This window comes from Silene latifolia, chromosome Y, assembly GCF_048544455.1.
Source record: "Silene latifolia isolate original U9 population chromosome Y, ASM4854445v1, whole genome shotgun sequence".
In the NCBI taxonomy this organism is placed as follows: domain Eukaryota; kingdom Viridiplantae; phylum Streptophyta; class Magnoliopsida; order Caryophyllales; family Caryophyllaceae; genus Silene; species Silene latifolia.
The window spans coordinates 292327723-292342079 of record NC_133538.1 but is presented as its reverse complement, the minus strand read 5'-3'; the positions used below and the strand labels follow the sequence as shown (position 1 = coordinate 292342079).

The 14357-nt window shown below is 38.5% G+C and overlaps 3 protein-coding genes across 3 annotated transcripts; all 3 read left to right on the top strand.

Moving 5' to 3' along the window:
* Nucleotides 1–516: 516 nt before the first annotated feature.
* Nucleotides 517–2472, top strand: LOC141630932 (uncharacterized). Its single transcript, XM_074443669.1, has 2 exons — nt 517–531; nt 2011–2472. Exons 1-2 carry the CDS (start codon nt 517–519, stop codon nt 2470–2472), a joined length of 477 nt encoding a protein of 158 aa, XP_074299770.1.
* A 7989-nt stretch (nt 2473–10461) lies between these two features.
* On the top strand, nt 10462–11430 carry LOC141630931 (uncharacterized). The gene has a single exon (XM_074443668.1). It carries the CDS (start codon nt 10462–10464, stop codon nt 11428–11430), a length of 969 nt encoding a protein of 322 aa, XP_074299769.1.
* A 456-nt stretch (nt 11431–11886) lies between these two features.
* LOC141630930 (uncharacterized) lies at nt 11887–12510 on the top strand. The gene has a single exon (XM_074443667.1). It carries the CDS (start codon nt 11887–11889, stop codon nt 12508–12510), a length of 624 nt encoding a protein of 207 aa, XP_074299768.1.
* Nucleotides 12511–14357: the final 1847 nt, after the last annotated feature.

Here is a 14357-nt window from a genome sequence, read left to right as displayed (position 1 = left end):
ACATTAGATTGCATGCATGTTTCATAAGTTGAGTGAGTGTCTTAATTCTTTCTATATCACATATATCTTACCCCTTATAAGTGCATGAGTGAAACCACGAGAGTCCAACTAATTTGTCTTGCAAGAATGAAAAGTATTTGGCTGAGTCACGGTATCATGTCACATCTTGACTTGACCTGCGTTCTTCTATTACTCGTGCCTTTGAATTTGTTTTATTGGCACAATTTTTGGTCATCACTTTGTTATAGATATGTATAGCTTGGGATTTGTATGTGCTTCGACATTAGCTCTGAGTTATTCATTCACCATTTGTATGTTTGTGTTTTATATGGTGTGATTGCTTTGCTTAGGGACAAACAAAGGTTTAGTTTGGGGAGTTTGATGTATCACTTTTATACACACTTTTATAACTCCTTTCATGTTGTTTTTGATACCGTTTCCGTGCCTATTATGTCATTTATATGCCTTTATTAGTGAAATGTCGATACTGCCGCTAATTTATGTCTTAATGCAGAAATGACGCATTACGAGGTGAATAGTAAAGATGAGCATTACGGATATGGCATAGCGGAATACACGAGTCATGGCACGGGAAACGAGGAGACTTGAAGACAAAAAGAGAAGTTAAGACAAAGATGAAGCTGAAGCACCTGGTTCCTCGATCGAGTAGCCATAGGCTCGATCGAGTAACTGTCCTCGATTGAGTAGCCACAGGCTCGATCGAGGATCCTTCTGTTTGATTATTTTCCGTGTTTTCCTAAAACACGTCTTATTTGTAATATATATTCTAAACTCGTGAGAACAATGAGGTTACGCTTTTTACAACTTTCATACAACAAATACTCTTAAAATCGGTTGGCTAGCATACTTTTGGATCTTTAATCTTTCCTCATTAATTGTTAAGGTATTTAATCATTCTTCATTAATTATTATTCAAGTTTATGCTTTTAATTCATTGTTATTATTTTATGTCTTCAATCATGCTTTCATCTATATTTATTGTTGTTAATCAATTTAATATGAGTAGCTAAATCATTTTTCTAGGATAAAGGGGATCTAGGTTGATTAGAATGGGGGGTTATTAATTGATTGTTAGTAATATCGTATAAACTATCGTTTGATTATTGTTCTTATTCTAGTTATATGATTTAAGGCCTGAGTCTATAATTGGTGTAGCAAATTAATACTCTCACCGACTGGGTTAGGATTAATATAGGCTGCGATAATCAGATAGATTGTGCTTAATTATAGCGATTGCATGTTAGACTTAATATAAAGGGCATAATAGAATTAATCAATCTTGTAACTTTAGATAGTTTGATTAACCTACTAATTGATAAAGATACACCCTGTATAATTGACCAAGTGAACCGGAATCCTAAACTTCTTAATATTCTTGTTATACATCTTAATTTCACTTGCTATTAGTTGTTAGAAAACAAACAAAACAAACCCCCAAGAAATTGTTACTTATAGAATATTGTAGAGTTGAGCAGAAAAAAAATGAAGAGAGAGAAATTTAGAGAGAGAAAAATATAGAGAATTAGTTAGCTTTTTGTTCAAGCAATGGCTAGATAAAAAAAACAACTAAAAATCATCAGAAATCTCCAAATTCCGTTCAAAAAAAATTCACAAAACTCACAAAAACAAGTTGATTTTACTGTTCTCTATAATAATAACGGGAAAACGCATCATCATCAATTACAGTTTTCATCTCAGGAGCTGGAATTGGACCTAGAAGTTATACAGGAGGATTAAGAACTAGTTCAAGAGGAACCTGCGGAGGAAGGACCAGAACAACCAACGGTGACGCCGTTGATTCAAATCACCAAGGAAGATGTTGCAGGTGAAATCAAGTTCTGGTCTACTTCCGTTGTATGCTACATCTTGGGCGCGAATCCACCGAGCTCTGTTCTCACATGATTTGTTAATAGGGTGTGGCAAGCTCAGGGGATTGATAAAATTTCTTTCATGCCTAACGGTATATTTCTGCTTTGATTTAAATCTAAGGATCAACAACAATTTGTTCTTAATAATGGTCATTTAATCTTTGATAATAAGCCGGTAATTATCAAGGAATGGCATCCTGAGATGCAGTTGGTGAAGCATGAAGTTAAACGAATACCATTATGGATGAAATTGTATGACTTAGATGTGAAATTATGGGGAATTGAGTGTCTTAAAAAGCTGTCCAGTGGAGTGGGTAAATTTATTAAATGTGATGAATCCACTTTCCATAAAAACTTTTTAGGCTTTGCTCGTATTATGGTTGAAGTTGACATTGATCAATCCTTCCCTACCGTGCTTAATTTCTTGGACGAAACTGACAAATCTCAGACCATTAAGGTGGTATATGATTGGCTTCCTCTGTCATGTACTAAATGTAAGGGATTGGGCCATTTAGCTGAGAATTGCGAAAGGGTGGAGGGACTAAACAAGTGGGTCAGAAAGTGTGGAGGCCTAAGGGAGTAGTGAAGAAGACTTCTATGCAGGAACCAAAAAATGTTCATGTTAAGAGGACTACTCAAAAGACCCATGTGGCAAAACCTACACAGAAAACTCCTTCTCAACCTGAGGTGGTTATGACCCCAGTAATGGTTAGCACACCTGTGGTGGAGAGTTCCTTGCCTAGACGGTTTATATCTAGGATTATGAGGAATGAGAATGGGGAAAACGATTTACTCCTGGTGGTGTGTCCTTTATGGAGGCACTGTCTAATTCAATGCACAAGGCTAGAGTTGGGTTGCTAGAGTATATGACTCTGGAGAAGGGTGAATCCAGTAAGGCAAGCTCTGAATATGGGTAGTTGTGGCATTTGGAATATTAGAGGATTGAATAACCCAAATAAACAACAAGAAATAAAGAGATTTTTACATTTAAATAAAGTGGGTTTATTTGGTCTGTTAGAAACTAAGATTAAGAGTAATAATTGGAATAAAGTTAGGGTTAATGTAACACCCCCTCATACCAAGGTACCTTACCAAGACTACCCAAGCATGAAAGGCTGTTACCATCTCGGTTGCCGGAGGTTAGTATATATCAAAAGCGTCCGTCCTAAACACATTTATTAGAATTACTGTAAAGTATTAATGTTTACAACAATCCAATTCCAAACCAAAACCAATAAAGTGAATACAACTGAGGACAACTACAAAATCATAGCTAAACTCGTGACTGTGACACTACAACTGGTGATGACGACTTCCCCATGATCGCCCAAGCTCACCAAATGCAATACCTGTCAAATCTGCTCACCATCCCCGAATGGATCACCGCAGGTTTTACAAAACAACAACAACAGGGTCAGTACCATTCAATCAATGTAAGACAAACAAACAATGTAACCGACTGATTATCCTCCATAGTAACCGACTACACACCGAAGTGTGTAGCCCTGCCATATTACCCATCGCAACAGGTAATCCACTCCGCCAGTGGGTGACCGCAGCCCATCCTCACCAAGTCCAGCTCATCAACGAGCGACTAACAATCCCTGTCCCTTAATGTGCACATCCCCTCTCGTGACGGGTTCCACGGAGGGCGAACTAGTGTGTGAAGCCACTCCCGCAAGTGACTCCACCACAATCACACAACACCACAAAGATCACACAAATTGTCACAACACCACAACCGTCACAACACAACCACATCACCACCGTCATCACAACACCCATACTCCGATGATCAGCAGATAGCAACAATTACAACACAAGCACAGTCTTAAATCAATTAACAGTAACTGAGTAAGGGAAACCCTACCTTTTTCGCAATCCGCTTACGCTGCAATCAACCATACAAATGCATAACAATTACCACATCGTCACCTACAACAACAATCATGTAATTCTAATCACTAACTGCAAAACCCCATTTCCCCCAATTCAAAGAATAAAGACAAAACCTAGAATTAATCATCAACAACATAGGGATAAAGACTTACCGGCGAAAGAATGAAAGATTGAACGCAAGGACTACGACGATTGCCCACACAGTGGAGGATTAGGGAGTGATTAGAGAAATCGTAAAATGTTTAGGGTTGTAAATGACGTTTAGAAACTGACTTTCAATATTAAATAACCCTAAACACTCCCGCATCAACCACTGAAATATTACTCGCCAGACCGGATACTCGGTCGAGTAAAGTGTATACTCGGCCGAGTATCCTCTACTCGGTCGAGTATTCACTATACTCGGCCGAGTATTTCTCGGCAGAACCCAAACAGACTACACTCTTGACACTACTCGGCCGAATAGGCTCTACTCGGTCGAGTACTTAGCTTATAAAAATCCGTAGTATTACAGTCTTCCTCCCTTAAAAAGAACTTCGTCCCCGAAGTTCCAACCCAACCTATAAAACATGGACACTTAACACTAACTCCATCAACCACTCTTCCTTCCACAACATGGCTCACGATATCGTCTCAACTATAGCATAGGCTCCCAATACTGACTCCATAACATTACCAAATAACCACAATATAATGTTGCCAACCATGTCCCACTTCCATAACACTCAATAGCACTCAATCCAAAAAAGAAGATCAACCATCAAAACGGAATGTTACATTCTACCATCCTTAAAACGAACTTCGTCCTCGAAGTTTACTCAAACACATAAACAGCATCTTCCAACTGACAAAACTATCGGACTCATACTCATCATCATTCAACTGTCAACACTATTGAAATATTCTCTCATTCCTAAACATCGAACTACGTTACTACAAGCACGGTCATGACATTTAATAAAATAAAAACAAATATCCGTCCTTTATGATACACCAACACTCTACTTCCAATTATACTACCATATGCACAACCATCAAAATCTCTTTTATCGCATCCTACTCCTCTTAAGATAAATGTTACGTCCTCGTAACTCACTAATGCTAAATCCTAGCTATATTTCCTCATTATCCCCATCACCACCGCAAGTCAAAGATAACCACTTATAATCGAATACGCCATGCATATATCTTAGGCTCTCTTCCTTAAACAACTCTCATCCTTCAATTCACTCGTCACACCCCCTAACCTATACCTCAAAATCTTTAACTTAACCCAAGACTTCAACTCTTCCACATTACCGCAACATGACACACCTTTCTATATAAACTATATAAAACTCATATCACCAAAAGCATAACTCACACTTCACACTTGTTACGTACACTCACACTAGATCCTCTAGTTCTTTTCTTTCATTACCGCAAAACTCATACATAACTTAACATGACACAATTCCCAAAGTCCTGCACTCACTATCTCAACAAAAGATTATGAACCACCTGCCGCTTTCAGATCATTACAATACATATTCCACGAATCACTTGTCATGACTATGACTACCGATGCCTCATCTTAAAACAAGATCAAAATTACTGTAACAACATCGCACAACTGCGTCCCATCAACAGAATATCACTATACCATGACAACAACGAAAACCTATACAACTCTCTTTCATATCATACTCTACCCTCATTCCCAAACTCAAATCGTAAGAAACATCAACAAACAAAACAACAGTCTACATGTTCAACCAAAACTCAAAAGGAACAGCAGCAAACAAAACAACAATCTATGTTTAACTGGTATGCACTTTCGAAAACTCGTATCATAATCATCTCACCTACTCCACCACAACCGGTGACGGCATCGTAATACCGCCACCAACAGCCGCACCGTAGTGCGAAAATGTCCGCATCACAACATGAAGTACCATGCCCGGATCACCACTCGAGGCACAACAACCACATCGATTAACATCACAATCACATATAATTCCCATAAACACTGACTCAGTATGACATTTCGAACAAGAAAACTCATTCAAAACCGTTTTACTAGATTATAACACAACATATTATACGGGAGAAACTGACAAGAATCTCATGAACATCATTCTTACCATTTCACGGAATAAACATGTATCATCAATACACATACAATTTTAACTATCCATGCCAGATCAATCAAATTATTACCTTTTGAACCTCATTCCATTAGTATACCGTACCAAACATAAATTACAAAACATTCATATAACAACTTTATAACTATCACACCATACCACTTATTGTGAGGTCAGAACCTCACACAAACGTTTACACATATCATAGACCCATAATCACATCCAACTAGTCAATCCTGATCACGTAAGTTAACCCCCGATAAAGGTTACCTCTCCCTTGAGTTTAACTCGTATGCCCCTCATAACACATTCTCCTATTCGCATATCCATCACCCCATGCCAAATGTAACCATACCATTAATACTCAACTACTAACAACCGCCTCATATAACCACATCTTATGCTCTCTCACAACTACACATATCAACCTGGTCTCTACAAAATCAACCTCTTTAGAATTGCTACCTTTCTAATAATATACCATCACCCTTAACCACTAGTCACAAACGATAACACTACCATTGTCCAGACATCAACCTCTTACATTCATTTCTAAACATCACGATTTCATTCCTAACTTTGGTTAACATCACTAATAACGAACATCAAATCCATCAACAAAATTACCTCAACGTTCTTCCCAATACTATTCTTAATTGTATTATTACCCGATTCACCACCAAGATTTCATATCGTGCAAATTCTCTACCCAACTTTTACTTTACTTAATTCCTCGAAACTCCTGACTAAAAATGTTGTTCTGAAACTCTTATATAACCATTAACTCAAATCCTCATGCTAGTATCATACATCTCGACGATTCCTTACTTTATATCACATAACTCTGGTGAACATTTTCTTAGTTTTACTCCCCTCATTCTTTTCTTTTTACACTCGACAAAAGCAATTAACCACTCAACTCCTTATTACTTCTTACCTACCTCTTTAATGCTCCGGTTACCCTCTCATTACTCCAAAACTCACATCTCATTATTTCATATCGATATCATCTAACTCTTTCTTACCATAAATATTCTCTTATTATGCTATCACTCACCCTTGTCACCAATCCATCCATAGAATCAAGGTTTATTTGTTCAAACAATTGCATCTCTTTTTTTACATCTCTAGAAATCAAAATTCATTTTATACCGTTAATTGCCCAAGGAAATCACACGTTAGTTTCACCTCTTGATAACACCAATTCCCAAATTCGACCACTATCTACCCATCGCGGCATAACTCGATCTCACTATACACCATTTGTTTTCATCCCTCTATAACGACATTTTCCCACATATATCCTTAACCAACACAATCCTAACTGTCTCCCTCCATAAATCCTTACACATACCACTATATCACTATTCTTATCCCTCATCTCAATCTTTTTTTTCTCATGTTTCTTTACACCCACATCACCCTTGCTCATATATACTTACTTTTATATTACTCAACACACGACTATATCACTCACCATATCTCACAAAACATGCTCTTTGCCTCAATTAGCTCACATTCTTCCTTTTTCTTTTTCCACTATCTCTCACATGTCTTCCTTATCCAACACATGTCCCTCATAAGCCGGCATTCTCCCTATCATAGCATTTGGTAACTTACGTATCAAGACCGTCTCACATATAAAAGAATGCGTTAAGACTCAAAACATACATGTGTAGATACCCTACGACTCAAAACAATGTAAAAACATAGCCACCGGCTCAAAACAAAAGTAAGAACATAGCCACCGACTCAAAGTGGCCGCCCAATAAGGTACTCGGTCGAGTACATAACATACTAGGTCGAGTACAAGGTACTCGGTCGAGTAACTATATTACTCGGTCGAGTTTTCGACTCCAGAAGCTAACTCAATTGTCGTAGAAGGATTACTCGGTCGAGTATTGGGAATACTCGGCCGAGTAGACCTTACTCGATCGAGTATGAGACTACTCGGCCGAGTTCAGGACTCTAGACGCTAAACAGTATTATCACAGAGAGATTACTCGGCCGAATATGGAATACTCGGTCGAGTATAAAAGATACTCGACCGAGTAGGGACTACTCGGTCGAGTATCAACAGCTTCTCAAGACCGTCCAGTTTTCGTAAAACAGTCATATCTCACTCGTTACTTGGTCATTTTGGACGTGTGACCTATCGTCAGAATCGTAAGAAGACAAGCTATCACCTCAACTTGGAATTACAGCAATATAATTTCTAGAACTCGACTTATGACAGTTTTAAGACAACCCTTCCGTAATCGTTCTTTATACAAATCAAGTTTCCTAAGCCAAAACAACTTGAACATACATAAGGCAATAATAACAATTCAATACTTCTAAAAACCGGTACATAGTTGAACATTTATCATACTCACATTAAAATTAAACACGACATTTACATATATAGACGCATGACCTTAATCACATGTTTCTACCAACAATCAAGCATTAAAATCATCATGTTCATATGCACATGTACCACTACCATACTTCATGCTCAACATTGTATTAAACAGATAACTTGATCACATTCTTCATACTCAATATCAATCAGATACAGATTCATAATTCACCTTTCATATTTTACCATGCTCCAACACTTAACATGCCAACATATTCATGCTCAAAGTTTAACATCAACAATCCTCGATACATCTTTCAACAACTATCACATCCCACTTCTTTCATCATTTCATCCAACCATGCACAAGATTCAAACTATAGATATCAAATACAGATGACTCAAACATACGACAGTTTCCCCCCATGTGTCCGGCTTGAGATCGTAAGGGCCTAAATGCGACTTCGGGACGTCTCCCAAGTCTTTGCGGTAGCTCCAAACAACTCTCCCCGAGTTCATTTTATTTAGACTCCCTAAGTTCATTGGGTTCATTAGTTTTAGATGTCAGAATCTTCGGCTCTGATACCACTTTGTAACAACCCCTCATACCAAGGTACCTTACCAGGACTACCCAAGCATGAAAGGCTGTTACCATCTCGGTTGCCCGAGGTTAGTATATATCAAAAGCGTCCGTCCTAAACACATTTATTAGAAGTACTGTAAGGTATTAATGTTTACAACAATTCAATTCCAAACCAAAACCAATAAAGTAAATACAACTGAGGACAACTACAAAATCATAGCTAAACTCGTGACTGTGACACTACAACTGGTGATAACGACTTCCCCATGACCGCCCAAGCTCACCAAATGTAATACCTGTCAAGTCTGCTCACCATCCCCGAATGGATCACCGCAGGTTTTACAAAACAACAACAACGGGGTCAGTACCATTCAATCAATGTAAGACAAACAAAAAATGTAACCGACTGATTATCCTCCATAGTAACCGATTACACACCGAAGTGTGTAGCCCTGCCAGATTACCCATCGCAACAGGTAATCCACTCCGCCAGTGGGTGACCGCAGCCCATCCCCACCAAGTCCGGCTCACCAACGAGCGACTAACAATCCCTGTCCCTTAATTGTGCACATCCCCTCCCGTGACGGGTTCCACGGAGGGCGAACTAGGGTGTGAAGCCACTCCCGCAAGTGACTCCACCACAATCACACAACACCACAGCATCACAGCTGTCACAACACCACAACCGTCATAACACAACCACATCACCACCGTCATCACAACACCCATACTCCGATGATCAGCAGATAGCAACAATTACAACACAAGCACAGTCTTAAATCAATTAACAGTAACTGAGTAGGGAAACTCTACCTTTTTCGCAATCCGCTTACGCTGCAATCAACCATACAAATGCATAACAATTACCACATCGTCACCTACAACAACAATCATATAATTCTAATCACTAACTGCAAAACCCCATTTCCCCCAATTCAAAGAATAAAGACAAACCCTAGAATTAATCATCAACAACATAGGGATAAAGACTTACCGGCGTAAGAATGAAAGATTGAACGCAAGGACTACGACGATTGCCCACACAGTGGAGGATTAGGGAGTGATTAGATAAATCGTAAAATGTTTAGGGTTATAAATGACGTTTAGAAACTGACTTTCAATATTAAATAACCCTAAACACTCCCGCATCAACCGCTGAAATATTACTCGCCAGACCGGATACTCGGTCGAGTAAAGTGTATACTCGGTCGAGTATTCACTATACTCGGCCGAGTATTCCTCGGCAGAACCCAAACAGACTACACTCTTGACACTACTCGGCCGAGTAGGCTCTACTCGGTCGAGTACTTAGCTTATAAAAATCCATAGTATTACAGTTAACTAGTGTGATACCTGGTCCATTTGTACTAATTCTAGCCTACATAAGGGGGGAGAATTTGGCTCATTTGGGATCCTAGTTCTTTTGATGTTGAGGTGTATGACATTATTATCCAAAGTATTCATACTAAAGTGATTGATAAAACAAGGAAGCAAACTTTCTGGTTTACTGTAGTCTATGGTTTAAACAAACAAGCTGAAAGGGAACCTTTATGGGCTAGCCTGAGACAATATCATGCTACTGTGAGAGGGCCTTGGATTGTAGGTGGTGATTTCAAAGCAATCATGGCCAGAAATGAGAGAATTGGAGGGGCTTCTATAACCAATGCTGAGATGAGGCCCTTGGTACAGGTGGTTCATGACTGTCAGTTGGAAGACCTTAGTGCTAAAGGTGCTTTCTATATTTGGACGAATAAGCATGAACATGGGACTAAGGTTTGTAGTAGACTGGATAGGATGCTGATAAATGTGGATTGGATGGACTGCTTCCCTGATAGCTATGTGCATTTTCTCCCTGAAGGTCTATTTGACCATTGCCCTGGTCTTATTCATTTTGAGGGGGAGATACATAGAAGAGGCAAACCTTTTAAGTACTTCAACATGTGGTCCTTGACACCTAACTATGATAATATTGTCAGTACTGGTTGGCATAGAGAGTGGAAGGGGACTCCTATATTTAGAGTTGTACAAAAATTGAAAAGTTTGAAACCTGACCTCAAGAAGTTGAATAAGGAGCAATTTGGGGATATTGAAAACCTCACCCACATAGCTGAATTAGCTCTGAATCAGTTTCAAACTATGTTGGTGCAGGATCCTCTCAATGAAGAATTATGCTTGTCTGAGAAAGAATGTGCCACAGAGCTCACTGAATTGAGGAAAGCAAGGGATCAATATCTGAGGCAAAAGGCTAAATGTGAGTGGATGGAACATGGAGATGATAATAATGCCTATTTCCATGCCCGTATTAAGAGAAGAAGGGCTAGGAATAGAGTATTTCAAATAAAAGATATGGATAATAACATGTGCACTAAACCTAAGGATATACAGGCTGCCTTTGAGAAGTACTATAAATTTCTCTTAGGCACGTCTAAGGAGGTTAGTAGCATCAATCAGAGGGTTGTTTGTGCTGGCCCTATTTTAACTAAGGAGCATTGTGATTTGCTGATTGCATTTATAACTGGTGAGGAGGTTAAAAATGCTATGTTTGGCATTCCAGGGACAAAGGCCCCTGGACCAGATGGGTATAGTAGTTAGTTTTTCTGGGATAATTGGGGGATTTTAGGGAATGATGTGTGCTAGATTGGGTCAAAGGTCTGTCAAAGGTCTTGTGTGTCAAAGGTCTTGTGTGCTAGTTAGGGTCAAATCTTGCCTGATGTGATTAGTGCTTCTCAAAGTGCCTTTATTAAGGGCAGAGACATAGTTGGGAACATCCTTATATGTCAAGACTTGATCAAGCTTTATAACAGGAAGAGCTGCTCACCTAGAATCATGATGAAACTGGATCTACAGAAAGCTTATGACTCCATAGAATAGAGTTTTGTGAAGGAGATGATGTTGGCTATGGAGTTTCCTAATACATTTACTCAAATTATTATGCAGTGTATATCTACCCCTTCCTATTCATTGTCTTTAAATGGTGAAATGTTTGGATTCTTTAAAGGAAAGAGGGGGCTAAGACAAGGGGACCCCCTCTCCCCCCTTATCTTTACTATGTGTCTTGAATATCTAAGCAGAATCCTGAAGGTGGTTCAGAAGCATGAGAAGTTTAGGTTCCATCCTCTTTGCAGAAGGATACAATTGTGTCACCTTTGTTTTGCTGACGATTTAATTTTGTTTTGTAAAAGGGAAAGAACTTCTATTGAGCTAATGTTGAAGGCATTTGATTATTTCTCCAAAGCAACTAGATTGGTCATGAATAAGAGCAAGTCCAATCTCTATTGTAATGGTATTGATGAGCAGCTGATCAAAGAGATTGAGGTGGCCTCTGGCATTAAGAGAGGAGTAGTCCTTTTCACATATCTAGGGGTCAATGTCTCCCCTAAAAGGTTGTCTGTGATGGACTGCAATTGTCTAGTGGAAAAGGTGGTGGATAGAATAAGAAGTCTGGGTTCAAGAAAACTATCCTATGCAGAGAGGGTGGTGTTGATCAAAGCTGTCCTGCAAACCTTGCATAGTTATTGGGCTCGAATCTTTATTCTACCAAAGACTGTTATAGGTAGATTGAGGCTATCTGCAGAGCTTACCTTTGGCATGGCTCTGATCATAAGGAAAGCCCTGCTTTGGTGTCTTGGGAGAACATTTTCCAATCCAAAAAGCATGGTGGACTGGGGTTGAAAGACTTACATGTTTAGAACTTGGCTACCATTGGTAAATATGCTTGGTGGATAGCTCAGAAGAAAGATCATCTTTGGGTCAAGTGGGTGAATGCAGTTTATATTAAGAGCACTGGCTGGATGGATTATAAACCAAGAATGGGAAGCAGTTGGGCCTGTAGGAAAATCTGCCAGGTTAAGTACATTATTAAAGATTACTTGTTTACAGGGGATGGGTTAGAGAAGTATAGCATACATGAGAGTTATTTGAAGTTGAAACCAGATGGGATGCAGGTTCAGTGGTATCCGTGGATGTTGAATAGATGGATCCTACCTAAGAATTCTTTTATGTGCTGGCTCATAGCTCATCAGAGATTGCTTACTCAGGACAGGCTCATTCGAATGAATATTGCTCATAGTAACTATTTTTTTCTGTGTGGCAGTCAAGAAGAGAGCCATCCTCATCTCTTCTTTGACTGTTTATACAGTAAGAAGTGTCTCCTCCTGGTTGCTGACTGGTGTAAGATCAGTCTACCTGCCAGTAACTGTATTCAATGGCTGGTTGAGTAGCGTCAGCCTGCTGCGTGCAGGAAGAAGGTGATTGCAATGATTTTGGCCTGCTTAATGTACTATGTATGGCAGATAAGAAACCTTAGCAGACTGGATGGTTATGTATGGAGGCCTGAGGTACTATTTACTAGGGTCAAACGTGATGTGCAAAGTAGACTTTACCATTGTGATGTTAGGAGTAAAAAAGCAAATGTGATTAACTGGATTGAATAACTTAAAAAGCCTTGAGGTTGTCTTACTCAAGCTTTTTAGGTAGATGATTCCAATGTTGTAATGGGCATTGATCTTTATTAATGAGAGGTTTAACTTTCCAAAAAAAAAAAAAAATTGTTACTTTAAGACACTTTAAATATTAGCAAAGTGAATATTACCGCCTCCCTGTGGATTCCCTGTGGATTCGATACCTTTCTTGCCACTAGCTATTTTGTTAAGACTGAGATAAGAATTATTTTGATTAGGTGATACGACTTTAGCCTTATCAATGCCGTGCTGAAACTCCGCCTTTGTCCTATTGGAAACCTGAATAAATGCAGGGGCTGTGGTCAAGACGGATTATAAGCATTTTTCTTCCAAAATAAACAGTTGTGTTGTGTTTTCTTTTTACCCCGCCAGTGGTAACATCTTTTAATTGTCTGTTTATGTTGTGTAATAGAGTACTCTCTAAATTCATTTCAAGTTCATATGTTTGATTAGAACTCTCACATATGTTGAACAGCCGTACAAATAGAACTCGGTCTCAAAGTAGTAAAGACCATCACTGGCAAACAAGATCGATTATGTTGTAAATTAGTACCATTTTCTTTTGTTTCCTTTTTTTTAATTTTTTTTAGAATTGCATTTAGAATGCGTGATTCTCTTTGGACTTTTTAGACATTTAGAGTATCGAATGAAATTTCTTTTTTTAATGTTTCTCTTAAGCTTTGAGTACTTTGAGTGCTTGGTAGGAGTAAACGAGATAAAAGTAAAAATGGTAAGGTAAAAGTAAATGTATTTCATCCAATCCAAATGATTGGTATACCTTTTATTTTGGGACAATTCAAACTAATAGTAACATTTCGTATTTGGTATGAAAATAAACTTATTTACCTTACTTTTTGAGACACTCTTACAATTTACACCATATATTTTTTTTTTTTTCAAATAACAACCAACATTCATTGTATATTCCCCAATCACCACTTTATTTTTGTCCTGAGCATTGTTTTTCTTATTTTACGACTCCTTAAGTGACGACTTACTCATATTACCCAAATTACCCTCATATACAATAACAATAATCACCCAAAATACATTTGATTT